This window comes from Anomaloglossus baeobatrachus, chromosome 1 (assembly GCF_048569485.1).
Source record: "Anomaloglossus baeobatrachus isolate aAnoBae1 chromosome 1, aAnoBae1.hap1, whole genome shotgun sequence".
NCBI classification, from domain to species: domain Eukaryota; kingdom Metazoa; phylum Chordata; class Amphibia; order Anura; family Aromobatidae; genus Anomaloglossus; species Anomaloglossus baeobatrachus.
The window spans coordinates 739,973,485-739,991,688 of NC_134353.1; the positions used below are offsets into that span (position 1 = coordinate 739,973,485).

Below are 18,204 nucleotides of genomic sequence, written 5' to 3' on the forward strand. Positions count from 1 at the left end.
TAGGTTTGTTTTTTTTTTTGTTTTTTTTTATTTTACTAGTCCCCCTAGGGGGCTATAGCGATCAGCAATCCGATCGCTCTTATCTATCTGCTGATCACAGCTATACAGCAGATTCAGTCACTTTCCTGTTTCTCTCTGCTCTCGGCAGGGGGCGGGGCTTAACGGGACACGCTCCATGACGGTGGCTCAGTAGTTAGCATTGCAGTCTTGCATCGCTGGGGTCCTGGGTTCTAGTCCCACTAAGGACACCATCTGCAAGGAGTTTGTATGTTCTCCCCATGTTTTGCGTGGGTTTCCTCCGGGTTCTCCGGTTTCCTCCCACACTCCAAAGACATACAGATAGGGAACCTAGATTGTGAGCCCCAATGGGGACAGTATTGCCAATGTATGTAAAGCGCTGTGGAATTAATAACGCTATATAAATGAATAAAAATTATTATTATATATCAGTCCATGGTCGTGAAGGGGTTAAATGTTGCACCGCCATTGCTGCTGTTGGCAGCGCTTGTTAATTGCCACAGTAATAAGGCTTTCATTATAATGAAGCCAAATCCCGCACATACCACGATCTCCGGTGCCATTCTGTTGCAGAGATGATTGAGTGGCTTCTGCGTATTCGCAGATTTATTTATTTACATCTGCACACCTCCCCCTGCCGCTCATAGTCTTCTCTGTAGTGTCTTCACTAAAATAGCGCCGGAGATAGTAGTACGCGCATGCTTGGACTTCGGCATCATTTTAATGAAGACATCATTCCTGTGGCAATGCGGACTTGAAAACAGCAGCAATGGCGGCATGGCATGATAATTAACCCCTTAACGACCCTTGACGTACTGGGTACGTCATGGTGACATGGTGTTAAACGACCCATGACATACCCAGTAAGTCATGGCGAAATCGGGGTCCCGGAGCCCCAGGGAGTGCAATTTGTTTAATTAAACAGTAGATTCGGGAAGGAGGGGACCTCTGCCTGACCTCAGGAGGGGTGGTGCCTCCTCCCCGAACCTACAGAAGCTGTGATTGGCTGACGAACGCCGCTCAGCCAATTACAGTCACTGTAATGTTCCAGCCATTGAAAATGGCTGGAACATTGAAATCCAGCCCTGATCAGTGCTGCTGTAGCACTGGCCATTGGCTGGAGCTGGGTGATCGGTGCTTCACCTGCCCCCAGCTCTGATTGGAGAGACTGGTCTTGTGACCAATCTCTCCAATCACCGTGGATCCAGTGACCTGTGTCCGTCCCTGAAAGCCGAGGAGAGCGGTTTCTGCGGGTGCCCATCGGTAAGTTGCTGCCCCCGCCGCCCGCCCTGTCCCCGATCGCCCCGCCAGCCCCGCCGCTGTGTCTTCGATCGCCCCGCCCGCCAGTGCCAGCCCCGCCGCTGTCTCCGATCGCCCCGCCTGCCAGCCCCGCCGCTGTCTCCGATCGCCCCGCCCGCCATTGAAAATGGCTGGAACATTGAAATCCAGCCCTGATCACTGCTGCTGTAGCACTGGCCATTGGCTGGAGCTGGGTGATCGGTGCTTCACCCGCCCCCAGCTCAGATTGGAGAGACCGGTCTTGTGACCAATCTCTCCAATCACCGTGGATCTGGTGCCGGTGACCTGTGTCCGTCCCTGAAAGCCGAGGAGAGCGGTCTCTGCGGGTGCCCATCGGTAAGTTGCTGCCCCCGCCGCCCGCGTCCCCGATCGCCCTGCCAGCCCCGCCGCTGTTTCCGATCGCCTTGCCCGCCACCGCCAGCCCCGCCGCTGTCTCCGATCGCCCCGCCCGCCACCGCTGTCTCCGTTCGCCCCGCCGCGGCTCCGATCGCCACCGCCAGCCCCGCCGCTGTCCCCCGCCGCCGTCGCACCCACCTTTTTCAGCCGCTGCTGCCCCCGAATCGGCCCCCACTGTTCCCGATCGGCCGCCGCCTCCTTCATCGGCTGCCCCTTCTCCATCGCCACTACACCTCCTCCCCCCACATGTGCTGCAAGCCACCCTCCCCCCCTCCATGTTCTGTGGGCCCCCCTACCCCCGGGGCCCCCCCAACTCCTCTCTCTCCCATCAGACTCTGCCCCCCTCCCCGATCTGCTGCCTGCTCTCTCCCATCCTCTTCATCTACTGCCCTCTCTCACACTCCTCAATCTGCTGCCTCCTTCATCTGCTGCCTCTTCTGTCTTCTGTGATCCTGCTGCCTAGATCCATCCTGTAAGGTAGGTATCCCCATCTCACCTCCCTCCCCCCCCCATCCTCCGCCGCTCCTCCATCCGATGCGCCATTTCCCATCATCCATCCGCTGCGCCCTTTCTCATCTGCCGCCCCGCCCTCTCGCATCGCATTATCCAGCGCAGTTGCTTGCTTCCAGACTGGAGTGGATGATGCGATGCGAGACTCGTGCATTGCTCTCACGTTTGGCACTGGTCTTAGTGGCAGGCGCTCTTTTTTTTTTCTTATTCATTTTTTTTTTTTTTTACGGATGTCTGTATTTTTTACTTTGCCAAACTAATTTTTTTGTATGGGGGGGGGGGGGGTCTAGTTTCCAAAATGGGACCACATGTGGGGGAGCTCCATTGTTTAGGCACCTCAGGGGGTCTCCAAATGCAACATGGCGTCTGCTAATAATTCCAATCAATTTTACTGTGAAATGGCGCTCCTTCTCTTCTGAGCCCCGCCGTACGCCCAAACAATTGATTTCCACCACATATGAGGTACCTGTGTACAATACATTTTCTGGTGCATTTTTTCCTGATACCCTTGTGAAAAAAAGCTACCTGTTTGAAAAAACAATTTTGTGGTAAAAAAAAGAATAAAATATTTTCACGGCTGAACATTACAAATGTTTTTGAAGCCTCGAGGGGTTCAAAGTGCTCACTAAACAAGCTAGATAAATTCCATGAAGGGTCTAGTTTCCAAAATGGGGTCAATTGTGGGGGAGCTCCATTGTTTAGGCACTTCAGGGGGGTCTCCAAACGCAACATGGCTCCGCTAATAATTCCAACCAATTTTGCTGTGAAATGGCGCTCCTTGCCTTCCGAGTCCTGCTGTGTGCCCAAACATTTGATTTCCACCACATATGAGGTGTCTGCGTACTCAGGAGAAAATGCACAATACATTTTATGGTGCATTTTTTTCCTGATAAAAAGCTATCTGGTTGAAGCAACAGTTTTGTGGTAAAAAATGTTTTTTTTTCTTTTCACGGCTCAACGTTATAAACTTCAGTGAAGCCCCCAGGGGTTCAAAGTGCACATCAAACATCTAGAAAAAATATTTGAGGGCTCTAGTTTCCAAAATGGGGTCACTTATGGGGGAGCTCCATTGTTTAGGCACCTCCGGGAGTCTTCAAACCCGACATGGCGTCCGCTAATGAGTGCAGCTAATTTTGCACTCAAAAATTCAAATGGCGCTCATTGCCTTCCGAGTCCTGCCGTGTGCCCAAACATTTGATTTCCACCACATATGAGGCATCTGCGTACTCAGGAGAAAATGCACAATACATTTTATGATGCATTTTTCCTGATACCCTCGTGAAAATACTAATTTTTATGGCTAAAGTAACATTTTTGTGTTAAAGTAAAATTTTCATTTTTTTCTTCTACATTGCTTTGGTTGCTGTGAAGCTCCTAAAGGGTTAATAAACTTCTTGGATGTGGTTTTGAGCAGAGTGAGGGGTGCAGATTTTAGAATGGGGTCACTTTTGGGTATTTTCTTTCGCCTAGGTTTCTCAAATCACTCCAAATGTGATGTGGTACCTTAAAAAAATTTTTTTGTAAATTTTGTTGGAAAACTGAGAAATTGCTGATGAACTTTGAACCCTTCTAACTTCCTAACGGAAATTTTTTTTTTCAAAAATTGCGCTGGTGTAAAGCAGACAAGTGGGAAATGTTATTTTGTAACTATTTAGTGTGACATATCTCAGATTTATAGGCATAAAATTTCAAATTTTGAAAATTGCAAAATTTTCAAAATTTTCGACAAATTTCCGAAATTTTCACAAATAAACACAAAAAATATCGGCCTAAATTTACCACTGACATGAAGTACAATATGTCACGAAAAAAACTGTCAGAATCGCCAGGATCCGTTGAAGTGTTCCAGAGTTATAACCTGTCAAAGTGACACTGGTCAAAATTGCAAAAAATGGCCGGGTCTCTTTAAGGTGAAAACAGGCTGGGGGCTGAAGGGGTTAAAGAAAAGGGGGCATGCAATGCAGTATACACTGAGAACCTGACCCTCACAGGCCGCCCCCGAAGCACATATCAAAGTACAGTGCATTTATGCAACATTGATTAAAGATAATTCAGCAACCAAGCACCCTATCTGTCAACAAAAGGTACGCCTGGATTCAGCACCAGTGTGCCAGTATGGCACTGGCTTTATTTCATATAGCACAATCCTGGTGGTTGGTCCTCTTTAGGCTCGCAATGATATATAATATATTTCCAATGATTCTAGAAGTGTGTGTAAAATATATATAATATTATATATATATATATATATATATTATATATAATTTTTTTTTTTTTATTTTTAGAATTATGCTTTATGTAAAGAAAGGATGAGTGAGCGAGGGGAACTCTTTCTAAAAAGGATCTCCTTATCAAGGGACAAGATTACAAAACTCTGCTGCCCGTTTATAAAGGATGGAGCTGTGAGTATGGAAAATGTCTTAAGATCAACTTGCCTAACTTACAAGCTTTCTTTGGCACAGCAGACGTCTGCATCAAGAAGAGAGCGGCTGACATAGCTTAGCAGATAGTTGCCAGGATCTGTACAGGGCTGAAGCGGATTGAAGACACTGCTGTGGGTGCCACAGCCTCCTTATACAGCTGATTGCAGGGGGTGCTGATAGTCAGACCCCCACTGACCTAATATTGATGGCTGATACGAGGGATGATCTTGAGATCAATTTAAAAGGCCATATAACCCCTATTCATATTCATTTTACAAACTATGTACTGATTGTTTGAAATATGTTTACAGCCGTTCCCTTCAGATAAATGCAAAAGCCAGAGCTGATCTTCACAATGATCTCCTCATTTTTAGTAGCCATCATGAGTCAGTGGTCAGAGAACCACTGGATCACTTTCAGTATATGCTACTACATATTATTCCCGCTGTATGATTACTATTTAACCTTTTACTTCTGTTCGTTTTGCAGAAAATCTTAACACATGCTTACTCCAGGGTGGTTATGAAGGTTTTGGAAGACGCGGCAGCTGCTAATAAACGCTTTAGTGTCTATGTTACAGAATCCCAGCCAGACTTATCAGGGTGAGCGCCCCACTGTCCTCTATGTGGGATCATGGTCCTCGGGCTTTACAGAATTACAATGCCAGAGATAACATATTGCAGAGGTTTCCTACTCCCACATTTGTCCAGTTTAGAATATGCAAAGTAGAACGCTTGTTTTACCTTGCTGATTTTTAAAGCAATACAAAATATGAGATGAAAGTGAATGGTATTAGAAGAGCAACATTAACACAAAAATAAAAATGGAGAATAGAAATGATTTCTCTTTATATGTGTTTTCCGGCTGCAGACTTTTCTCCTTAGGCCGGTGTCACACGCTACGATATATCGGGCGATATGTTGTCGGGGTCACTGATTCCGTGACGCACATTCGGCATAGTTAGAGATATCGTAGCGTGTGACAGCTATGAACGACTGTGAACGACCAAAAATACCTTATCGTTGCTCGTTGACACGGTGTTCATTTTCATAAAGTCGTTCCTTCTTCTGCGCACCGGTTGTTTGTCGTTCCCGAGGCAGCACACATCGCTACGTGTGACACCCCGGGAACAGCGAACAACAGCTTACCTGCGTCCCGTCGGCAATGAGGAAGGAAGGAGGTGGTCGGGATGTTACGTCCCGCTCATCTCCGCCCCTCCGCTTCTATTGGGCGGCCGCAGTGACGTCACTATGACGCCGAACGTCCCTTCCCCTACAGGAAGAGTATGTTTGCCGCCCACATCTAGGTCGTTCGGGAGGTAAGTACGTGTGACGGGGGTAAATGACTTTGTGCGCCACGGGCAACAAATTGCCCGTGACGCACAAACGACTGGTGCGATCGCACGATATATCGTCCTGTGTAACGCTGCCCTTAGTCTGGACAATCCCTTTTACCCTTTTCCTACCCAGAGTTCTAAAATTTTCCGTTACGCTCCTTTGTCCCCTGGCAGGGGACATCAATAATTCATACGCATTTTACTGTCCTAAGTCCCTTCTAGCAGGCCACTGAGTGGAAAGTCCATTTTCTAAGCATTGCAGGCAGGACTTCACACATAGTGCTATTTTTGCCAGCCAATGGTTTCAATGGGCAGAACAGGAAATGGTTAAAGGGAACCTGTCATTAATTTCATACTCTCCACACTAACGGCAGCATGAATTAGGGCCTGGCTGTATAATTGGGGCAAGTATGTTTTTCTCTGCAACACCATGGTATTTCAAAGAAAATATAATAATAGATCCGACCAAGGACCATAAACTAGGGCAGCCCTGCCCCCGAACAGCTTCCCCTATCTAGGTGATTGACAGGTTTCTTGCATGTGTGTACTTAGCATTAGACCTGTCCCCTGATGCGATGTTGGGGAAAAACAGCTCTTCTAACTATTGTCTTAACACTGGAGCGTTTCAGAGGAAAAATTACCTGGCTGCAATTGTTCAGATAAGCTCAGATTCATGCTGCCCGTGGCTTGGATAGCATGAATCGTGTAGCAGATTCTCTTTAAGGCAGAGGTCTCAAACACGCAGGCTGCATGCGGCCCCTCAGGCTGCTTCGTGCGGCCCCCAGGCCCGTGCCCCTGGTGACTATCGTGGCCGGCGCAGGGGCCGCAGCGCCGGCAAAACAATCATCTGACAGGGGCTGCGGGCAGCCCCTGCACCTGCCGCGAAAGTCAACAGGGGCACGGAAGCAGAGATGAGGCAGCCAAGGGAACGCGGGACAGGTGAGAAGAATGGTGTGTTTGTGGTGGGTTTTTTGTGTATGTGAAGCACGGCACATTAACCCCTTAGTGACCTATGATGTACTGGGTACGTCATGGCTCCCTAATACTTAAGGCCCCATGACGTACCTAGTACGGTGGCTGCAAATACCTTAGATTTGGGGAGGAGGGGACCTCTGCCTGACCTCAGGAGGGGTGGTATCTCCTCCCCGGACCAACGGAGGCTGTGATTGGCTGAGTGGCGTTCGTCAGCCAATCACAGCCACTGTAGTGTTTCAGCTATTGAAAATAGCTGAAACATTGAAATCCAGCCATGATCAATGCAGCTATAGCACTGATTATTGGCTGGAGCTGGGTGACCTCTGTTTCACCCGCCCCAGCTCTGACTGGCGAGACCGGCCTTGTGACCGATCTCTCCAATCACTGTGGATCTGGGGCCGGAGACCGCTCCCCTCAGCTTCATTCCAGCGTCCGTGGAAGTTGAGGGGAGCGATCGGTAAGTTATAGCCACTGCCGCCATTGCCCCCCACCCCACCCATTACTACAGGATGGGCACATTACTATGAGATGGAGATAAGGCTGGGGACATTACTATAGGATGGGCACAATACTATTGGATGGGGACATTACTATAGAATGGGGACTAGGATGGGCACAGTACTACAAGATAGGGACATTACTACAAGGGGACAGGGCTGGGAAACATTACTATAGGATAGGGATAAGGTGGGGGACATTACTATAGGATAGGGACAAGGTTGGCACATTACTATAGGATGGGCACATTACTATAGGTTGGGGACATTACTATAGGATGCAGACAAGGATGGACACATTACTACAGGATGGGTACATTAGAATAAGATGGGGACAAGGATGGGGCATATTACTACAACATGGAGACAAGGATGGGGACATTGGAACATTACTATAGGATGGGGACAAGGATGAGCACATTACTGTAGAATGGGGCACAATACTACATGGGCACATAAGAAGGGGAACATTACTAAAAGATATTGGTCAAAATTTCTATATAGTGCTAATTGTAAGACTTAGGTACAAGAAAGGAATAAACTGAAAAAAAACCCCTCAAAATAAGGCATGACATTTTCTGTTACTGTCAACATTTTTTTTTATCTTTAAACAAAGAATGTGCACGTTTGCTATAATAAACAAGTGAAAAAGGTGTATAAAAAAAATGTGGTACCAATAAAAATGTCACTTTGTCCTACAAAGAATGCGGCCCCCCAAATTATTTTTTTTTCCTCTGTGCAGCTCATACACCCAGCCGAGTTTGAGATCCCTGCTTTAAGGTCTTATTTACATTATGGTTTTTCTCACTTTTGCTCTATAGCCATCAAATGAGGCAAATTCACACTTCAGTTTTGTTGTTTTTTTTCTTCAACGGATCATTGCCTCGGATCTGGTAAAAAAAAACCAAAAAAACCAAAGTGTAAAAGTCCTATTCTGGTCCTGTTTTGAAAAGTTAGTATTTGCTGAATGTATTGGCTATTGAAGGCCTGTACTTACGTACCTACAACCTTTTACTTCTTCCCCATAGGAGGAATATGGCAGAAGCTCTGCAGAACATTAATGTTCCAGTAACAGTGATCCTGGATGCCGCAGTAGGGTGAGTGACTTGTGTTGAAAATACAAATTGAATGTCTATATTTTGAAGACTTACATGGTTTCTCTTTGGCAGTTATATCATGGAGAAAGTAGACCTGGTGATTGTGGGAGCTGAAGGAGTGGTGGAGAGTGGAGGAATAATCAATAAGGTAAATTACAATTTGTTTGCAGAGTTACGTTCCTGACCTATCTTACATTAGTATTAAATGGTGAAGAAACTATGCCTGGCCATAAAGCTGGTGAAGGCATTAGAGGAGCAGCAGGAGGCTCCCAGTGTACAGCTATATAGCTATGTACAGTATGTATCTGCCAGCACCTACATATCAACAGTTGACCCAGTTTGGGAGGCACATTATTATTCCAACATATTCATCACGCCTGCTGAGCTGTAATGCACATACGATACATGTGTGCAGGTACATATATTATAACAATGTGACAAGCCAGGGTTAGTTTAGCTTATGGGATCTCAATCGTCTGGGTTAGATGATAGTTTCAAGAAAAACTTTCACTGTAACAGTGCATTCGATCCAAATCTGTCCACAACCAGCTGTATTTTAATACACAGCAAAACAAGTATCTTACAGTGCAAAGTGAATTCTCAACTGCCCGGCCACTAAGTATACACATTATAGCACACTAGCTGTCCCTTGTTGTCTCTACAATTCCTAATAGTGGTGACTCCACAGGCTGTCTCTAACCTCCCTTCTCAGTCTGGGAGCCATGATGTTAGTATTATCGATGAGCTAGCACAAGCACTCAGGTGCTTGGTACTAGTGTCACAAGTATGACATGAAAACCAGGAGTAAGGGTGCCTAGACTGGTCCTTAGACTAGTGATACTACGCTGTCCCTCATCCCAGAGGTACACCTGATGGTGCCAACGTAGCCCTGGTCTAATACTCCCTCACCCCAGGGGAGGGCTGGGACAGGAGAAATGAACCCCACAAGGACAGGGGGAAATCAAAGCTCAAACTCACTGCATGCACACACGGGAAAAGACAAAAAAGAGAATTTTGTTTACTTACCGTAAATTCTTTTTCTTATAGTTCCGTATTGGGAGACCCAGACCATGGGTGTTTAGCTTCTGCCTCCGGAGGACACACAAAGTACTACACTTAAAAGTGTAGCTCCTCCCTCTGAGCTTATACACCCCCTGGTGAGCAGACCCAGCCAGTTTAGTGCAAAAGCTGAAGGAGAATAGCCACCCACAAGTAAAACAGAGCAAAAGCCGGAACAACCGGAGACTCTGTCCACGACAACAGCCGGTGAAAAACACGCGGAACAAGAAATTGCCAACAGGCAACAGGGAGGGAGCTGGGTCTCCCAATATGGAACTATAAGAAAAAGAATTTACGGTAAGTAAACAAAATTCTCTTTTTCTTTATCGTTCCTTTGGGAGACCCAGACCATGGGACGTCTCAAAGCAGTCCTTGGGTGGGAAATAAAAAGAAAAACTAAGAAGTAGGCAGAACCTAACTTCACAAATGGGCGACAGCCGCCTGAAGGATGCGTCTGCCCAAGCTCGCATCTGCCAAAGCATGAGCATGCACTTGGTAGTGTTTCGAAAAGGTATGCAGGCTAGTCCAAGTGGCAGCCTGACAGACTTGTTGAGCCGTAGCCTGGTGCCTGAAAGCCCAAGAGGCACCGACAGCTCTGGTCGAGTGTGCCTTGATCCCCGGCGGGGGAGACACCTGAGTACACTGGTAGGCGTCCGAAATGGTCGACCTAATCCAACGGGCTAAGGTCGGCTTAGAAGCAGAGAGGCCCTTGCGCCGGCCTGTGGTTAGCACAAAAAGAGAAGTGCACCGCCTAAGAGCAGCGGTGCGAGACACATAGATCCGAAGAGCACGCACCAGATCCAGAGTATGCAACGCTTTTTCAAAGCGATGAACAGGAGCCGGACAAAAGGAAGGTAGGGTAATGTCCTGGTTAAGGTGGAAAGGAGAGACCACCTTAGGAAGAAAGTCCGGAGTCAGACGGAGAACCACCTTGTCTTGATGAAAAACCAAAAAAGGTGACTCCAAAGAGAGCGCAGCCAAATCAGAGACTCTCCGGAGGCAAGTTATGGCCACCAGAAAGGCCACTTTCTGTGAAAGACGAAACAAAGAAATCTCCCTAAGAGGCTCAAAACCGTGAGAACCAAATTAAGGTCCCAGGGATCCAAGGGCCGCCGGTAAGGCGGAATGATGTGAGACGCGCCCTGCATGAAGGTGCGGACCTGAGCCAGCCGAGCGAGACGCCGCTGGAACAGCACTGACAGAGCTGAGACTTGTCCCTTGAGAGAGTTGAGGGACAGTCCTAGCTGCAGACCGGACTGTAGAAAAGACAGAAGGGTCGGCAAGGAGGATGGCTGGAAGAGCGATACCAGGATAGGAACATTTTCCAAGTCCTGTGATAGATCTTGGCGGAGGAAGACTTACGGGCCCGAGTCATAGTGGAGATGACTTCAGGAGGAATACCAGAAGCAGTCAAGATCCAGGTCTCAAGAGCCACGCCGTCAATTTGAGAGCCGCAGAATTCAGGCGGAAAAACGGACCTTGCGAGTGAAGGTCTGGACGGTCCGGAAGATGCCACGGCACCTCTACGGACAGATGGAGCAGGTCTGGGTACCAAGCTCGCCTGGGCCAGTCCGGTGCAATGAGGAGGACTCGACGGCCCTCCATTCTGATCTTGCGCAGGACTCTGGGCAAGAGAGCTAGAGGGGGAAACACGTAGGACAGCCGAAACTGAGACCAGTCTTGAACCAGAGCGTCCGAGGCGAATGCCTGAGGATCGTGGGAGCGAGCCACGTAAACAGAAACTTTGTTGTTGTGACGGGATGCCATTAGGTCCACGTCCGGAGTGCCCCATTTGCGGCAGATTGACTGAAACACTGCCGGGTGCAGGGACCACTCGCCACCGTCCACGGTTTGACGGCTGAGATAATCTGCCTCCCAGTTTTCCACGCCTGGGATGTGGACTGCAGATATGGTGGACTTGGAGTCCTCCGCCCATTGAAGGATGCGTTGTACCTCCATCATTGCCAGGCGGCTGCGTGTCCCGCCTTGGTGATTGATGTAGGCAATCGCTGTCGCGTTGTCTGACTGGACTCGGATGTGCCTGCCCGCCAACAGGTGCTGAAAAGCTAGGAGAGCTAGAAGCACTGCTCTGGTTTCCAGCACATTGATTGAAAGGGCTGACTCGGACGGAGTCCAAGTGCCCTGCGCTCTGTGGTGGAGACATACCGCTCCCCAGCCGGATAGACTGGCATCCGTGGTGAGAATCACCCAGGACGGGGCCAGGAAGGAGCGCCCCTGGGACAGAGAGAGGGGCCGAAGCCACCACTGAAGAGAGCTCCTGGTCTGTGGCGACAGAGCCACTAACCTGTGCAAGGAGGAAGGCCGCTTGTCCCAACAGCGGAGAATGTCCAGCTGCAGGGGACGCAGATGGAACTGGGCAAAGGGAACAGCCTCCATTGACGCCACCATTTGACCCAGTACCTGCATCAGGCGCCTGAGGGAATAACGGCGGGGCCTCAGCAGAGAGCGCACCGCCAGTTGGAGGGACTGCTGTTTGTCTAAGGGCAACTTCACAAGTGCCGGCAAAGTCTCGAACTGCATCCCTAGGTACGTGAGACTCTGGGTCGGAGTCAGAGTGGATTTGGGAAGATTGACAAGCCACCCGAATTGGGCTAGAGTGGCGAGAGTGAGCGAGACACTCCGCTGACAGTCCGCGCTGGATGAAGCCTTGACTAGAAGGTCGTCCAGGTAAGGAATCACTGCCAATCCCTGTAGGTGCAGGACCGCAATCACTGCTGCCATGACCTTGGTGAATACCCGAGGAGCTGTGGCCAACCCGAAGGGGAGAGCCAAGAATTGGAAATTATCTTCTCCGATTGCAAAACGTAGCCAACGCTGGTGTGAAACTGCAATTGGCACATGCAGATTGGCATCTCTGATGTCGATGGACGCCAGGAAATCCCCTTGGGTCATTGAGGCAATGACTGATCGCAGAGACTCCATGCGAAAGTGCCGCACCTGAACATGCTTGTTGAGAAGCTTGAGATCCAGGATGGGCCGGAAGGAACCGTCCTTTTTGGGGACTAGGAAGAGATTTGAGTAGAAACCTCTGAACCGTTTCCGGGCGGGAACCGGTACAATTACTCCGTTGGCCTGCAAGGATGCCACGGCCTGTGAGAAGGCGGCGGCCTTGGAGCAGGGGGGAGTTGAGAGAAAAAATCTGTTTGGCGGGCTGGAAGAGAATTCTATCCTGTAGCCGTGGGAGATGATATCCCTCACCCACTGATCGGAGACGTGTTGAAACCACGCGTCGCCAAAGTGGGAGAGCCTGCCACCGACTAAGGACGTTGCTGGCGCGGACAGATAGTCACGAGGAGGCTGCCTTAGCGGCAGCACCTCCTGCGGTCTTCTGTGGACGCGCTTTTGGGCGCCAGTTGGATTTCTGGTCCTTGGCTGAGTTAGTGGACGAGGCCGAGGGCTTAGAGGACGACCAGTTGGAGGAACGAAAGGAACGAAACCTCGACTGATTCCTACCCTGGACAGGTTTCCTGGTTTTGGTCTGTGGCATGGAAGTACTCTTCCCGCCAGTAGCTTCCTTAATAATTTCATCCAGCTGTTTTCCGAACAGCCGGGACCCAGCAAAAAGGGAGCTCAGCAAGGTACTTCTTTGAAGAAGCATCTGCCTTCCACTCTCGAAGCCACAAGATCCTGCGGATAGCGAGGGAATTAGCCGAAGCCACCGCAGTGCGGTGAGAAGCCTCCAGCATGGCAGACATGGCATAGGATGAAAAAGCTGAGGCTTGGGAAGTTAAAGCAACCAATTCGGGCATAGATTCCCTGGCGAGGGAATGCATCTCCTCTAGAGAAGCAGAGATGGCTTTGAGAGCCCACACTGCTGCAAAAGTCGGGGAGAACGAGGCCCCCGCCGCTTCATATACGGATTTGGCCAGAAGGTCAATCTGGCGGTCAGTGGAATCCTTAAGGGAGGTGCCATCAGCCACCGACACAACGGTCCGGGCTGAGAGCCTAGACACTGGGGGGTCTACATTTGGGGAATGAGCCCACTCCTTGACCACCTCAGGTGGAAAGGGAAAGCGGTCATCAGAACCACGCTTTGGGAAGCGTTTGTCAGGACAGGCCCTGGGCTTGGTCACAGCGGCCTGAAAACTGGAGTGGTTAAAGAACACACTCTTTGCTCTCTTAGGCGAGGTAAACTGGTGCTTTTCTGCCAGAGAGGGTTGCTCCTCTGATACTGGCGGATTGAGATCCAGTACAGAATTAATGGAAGCAATCAAATCACTAACATCTGAGTCACTTTCGGACAGATTAATGGGGTACATGGAGTTAGCCTCCGAGCTCCCTGTAAAGGCATCCTCCTCATCCTGCGCGTCAGCTCCTGAATCAGAGCCGAGGGAGAGGGAACCCTGCGTCTCTTCTTAGGAGGACAGGGTCTGGGACCAGATGATGAATCCTCTGTGAGCGCCGGTCCTGAGAGACCCCTAGCAGCAGAGGCACCCTGTGAAGGGAGCTGATGCATGGTCAGCAAAGTCCTGGACAAAAGTTCCATGGACTCAGCAAAAGACTGGGAGATAGACCTAGAAAAGAATTTTACCCAAGCCGGGGGTTCAGCCACATGAGCAGGAGCAGCCTGAGAGACCACTGGGGGTGAGACTCCAGGCTGTGGCACCGCCAAGTTAGAGCAGGCATCACAATGTGGATAGGTGCTCGGTTCAGGCAGCAGGAGCTTACATGCAGTGCATACTGAATAAACCTTTGGAGCCTTACTCCTCGTGTGAGACATGCTGCTGGAGTGGGGGCTCTGCAAGAGAATGAACCCCAGAGAGTATATACAGAGGTCCACAACCAGAGGTTGTGGCTTACCAGACCGCTGAAGCGGTGTTGTGTGCCCTCCAGATCCCAAAGCCCGGACCTCCAAACACAGCACCCAGCAGGGATGCAGAGCGCAGACCAGCGCTGAGTGAATCTCTGAGAAAATGGCCACCGGAGCAAGGAGAGGGGGCGGGACTTGCCTGAAGAGCGGGATCTGGAGGGCCATAGAAACCTACAGGGGAGGAGACACCACACACAGCAGTGGGGAGTGTTCCTCCCCTGTGCAGAACGGCCGCCGGGCGGAGCTGAGCCTGTCCCTCTGCATGAGTGACATGCGAGGGCAGTGAACAGAAACTAGGCCTCCGGCGAAGCCGGGGCCTAAATTTGAGCGGCGAGCCGACGCGCAGGCACCATCGGCGCGGTTCTCGTGCGACAGCTAGAGAACCCACCGGAAATGTCAGTAAACACAGCAAGCACACTCTCTCCAAATAAAGCACAGGGACCCCCATATATAAACGTCTCAGGTACTTAGCTGCCGAGACGCAGAGCCAGGTCCCTGGGGATGAGTGCTCCGGTCCAGCAGGGTCCTGAAGGGCTGCGGATGGAGACCGGTGTCCTGCCAGGCATGGAGACCGTGCTGGCTCCCACCTCAAGCCAGAGCCCAGGAGGGATGGTGAAGGAGCACGGCATGTAAGGCTCCAGCCTTGGAAATCAACCTTAACAACACCGCCGACACAGTGGGGTGAGAAGGGACATGCCGGGAGTCCAGACGTGGACCCGCTTTTCTTCAAACTCTTTCCAAAAATCAAACAAATCAGATGAGAATGCATGTGTGGATGTATGCCTCCTGAACACAAAGCGATAAACTGGCTGGGTCTGCTCACCAGGGGGTGTATAAGCTCAGAGGGAGGAGCTACACTTTTAAGTGTAGTACTTTGTGTGTCCTCCGGAGGCAGAAGCTAAACACCCATGGTCTGGGTCTCCCAAAGGAACGATAAAGAAAGTACAGTATTGCTGGAGCTATAATTGGCATGTGAGGCTAAGTTCCACCATTTTTTTTTTTATATGGCGGATGAAGTACAGTGTGATAGGACATTGACGTTCTTGGACCAGTTTGAGTTGTGTAACTATTCTAAAGGAAATCAAGGGGGAACTCATAAGCATTTTTATGGAAAATCTAGCAGAAAAATGCTCGAGTTTCCCATTGACTTCCATTGTACTTAGTACACGACTCAAGCCCGTCCGAGAGCATCAAAAGTGTTTGGTGACATGAAAACCCTATGATATTTTTTATTTAATACATTTTACTGCAGATTGGCACAAATCAAATGGCAGTATGTGCTAAAGCTCAGAATAAACCATTCTACGTGGTGGCGGAAAGTTTCAAGTTTGTGCGTCTCTTCCCACTGAATCAGAGAGATGTACCAGACAAGTTTAAGGTAAGAGTAATATAAGAATGCCTGGCTTGTAGGAGCTTAACAGAGTGTCAAGTTATTCTGCTATTATATTATTTGTACAGTGTTTCTATACTTAACTAGGCTTTTTTTTTTTCTCCGCAAGGGCTGTGTTTACTTTTTTTTTTTTTTTTTTTTTTTTTTTAAACCAGTATTCGTATCAATAGTACTTTTAAAATTTATTAATACAATTCACTGGGATTGGCTAACTTGCTAAATACATGATTTTGTGGCATTTACAGTGTCTTCAAAAGTGGAAACGTTCATAGGGTATTTAATACTTTAAGTGTTAAGGACATGATACTTGGTTTTCTAAGTAATGTAAAAATATAAGTCTGAAAATTGTATTGTGCATTTGTATTAAGCCCCCAAGTCAATACTTTGTAGGACCACCTTTCACTGCAGCTACTGCTGCAAGTCTTTTTGGGAGTCTCTCTCTATCAGCTTTGCACATTTAGAGACTGAAATTTTTTCCTATTCTTTTTTACAAAATAGCTCTTGCTCAGTGAGATTCGGTGGAGACGTCTGAACAGCAGTTTAAGTCTTGCTACAGATTCTCAATGGGACTTAGCTCTTGCTACATACAGCATTTTGCATTAAGCCCCAAAAGTTGTACTGTGGTCTTATCTGATCAGAGCACCTTTTTTTTTTAAATGCCGTGTCCCATACAGGAAAAGGTGGTGCGCTGATCAGCTGACACCAATGTAGAACATATTGAAGCTGGGCAGAGTTGATGGGAAGATAGATGCAGCTTAATCCTGGAGGAAACCTGTTAGAGGCTACATAAGACTTGTGACTGGGATGTAGGTTCACCTTCCAGCAGGACAATGAAAGAACATTGATCACTTATGTCTGAAGATTTAGGAATCAGTCCCAGTTTGCTACTGAAAAACCCAAAAGGTGTGTAGCTTGTATATTCAGCTTGGATGTGCATGTTGTTACAGTCCTGGTTTTGTTTGTTTCAGTACAAAGCGGACACACAGCAGCAGAAGAAGGATCTTATGAAAGAACACCCCTGGATTGACTACACATCACCCTCCCTAATCACACTGCTGTTCACGGATCTGGGAGTCTTGACTCCATCCGCTATAAGTGATGAACTTATCAAACTGTACTTATAACAAGATATTAAAGTTAACAACCATAACACAGAGGCATGCTGTAAATAAGAAATTGCTGTGACATTAAATACTTTACATAAGATATCAATTCCGTTATGTAGCCATGGGAGGTTATGTTTTCAGACAATGTACATATAGAAAAACGTCCGGTAGCACAGGGCACAGCTGTCTAACCATATATATGGCTTCAAATGGCACAGATGCCCCTTCCCACCTCATTATGCAACCACGAAGTGCCAATGAATGACCATGGAAGGTCGGCGTCGTAACTATATTGATGCTTCAAAGGTGATTTATTTTTACTATATACTAAAGAAGGGAATTTTGTTTACTTACCGTAAATTCCTTTTCTTCTAGCTCCAATTGGGAGACCCAGACAATTGGGTGTATAGCTACTGCCTCCGGAGGCCGCACAAAGTACTACACTCAAAAGTGTAAGGCCCCTCCCCTTCTGGCTATACACCCCCCCGTGGGAGCACGGGTCCCTCAGTTTTAGTGCAAAAGCAAGAAGGAGGAAAGCCAATAACTGTTTCAAAAACAAATTCAATCCGATAAACAATATCGGAGAACGTAACATCAACATGAACAACATGTGCACCCGAAAAACAAATACCCTAAGAAAAAACAGGGCGGGTGCTGGGTCTCCCAATTGGAGCTAGAAGAAAAGGAATTTACGGTAAGTAAAAAAAATTCCCTTCTTCTTTTTCGCTCCTAATTGGGAGACCCAGACAATTGGGACGTCCAAAAGCAGTCCCTGGGTGGGTAAAAGAATACCTCGTGATCGGGCTGTCAGGCAGCCCTTTCTTACAGGTGGGCCACCGCCGCCTGCAGGACTTGTCTACCTAGGCTGGCATCCGCCGAAGCGTAGGTATGCACCTGATAATGCTTGGTAAAAGTGTGCAGACTCGACCAGGTAGCCGCCTGGCACACCTGCTGAGCCGTAGCCTGATGCCGTAATGCCCAGGACGCACCCACGGCTCTGGTAGAATGGGCCTTCAGTCCAGAAGGAGTCGGAAGCCCAGCAGAACGGTAGACGTGAAGAATTGGTTCCTTGATCCATCGCGCAAGGGTGGATTTGGAAGCTTGCGACCCTTTATGCTGACCAGCGACCAGGATAAAGAGTGCATCCGAACGGCGCAGAGGCGCCGTGCGGGAAATGTAGATCCTGAGTGCTCTCACCAGGTCCAACAGATGCAACCCTTTTCAAATTGGTGAACTGGATGCGGACACAAAGATGGTAAAGTGATAT

At 48.7% G+C, this 18,204-nt stretch overlaps 1 protein-coding gene across 1 annotated transcript in view; it reads left to right on the forward strand.

The window, feature by feature from the left end:
- EIF2B1 (eukaryotic translation initiation factor 2B subunit alpha) overlaps window positions 1-17,037 on the forward strand; it is a 36,596-nt gene extending 19,559 nt beyond the window's left edge. Inside the window, exons 4-9 of the mRNA XM_075322744.1 lie at window positions 4,509-4,625; window positions 5,136-5,248; window positions 8,483-8,551; window positions 8,624-8,699; window positions 15,694-15,819; window positions 16,800-17,037. Of these exons, the coding sequence (XP_075178859.1) occupies window positions 4,509-4,625; window positions 5,136-5,248; window positions 8,483-8,551; window positions 8,624-8,699; window positions 15,694-15,819; window positions 16,800-16,955 (657 nt within the window). The 3' untranslated portion in view covers window positions 16,956-17,037. The remainder of the gene's footprint in view (window positions 1-4,508; window positions 4,626-5,135; window positions 5,249-8,482; window positions 8,552-8,623; window positions 8,700-15,693; window positions 15,820-16,799) is intronic.
- Window positions 17,038-18,204: the final 1,167 nt, after the last annotated feature.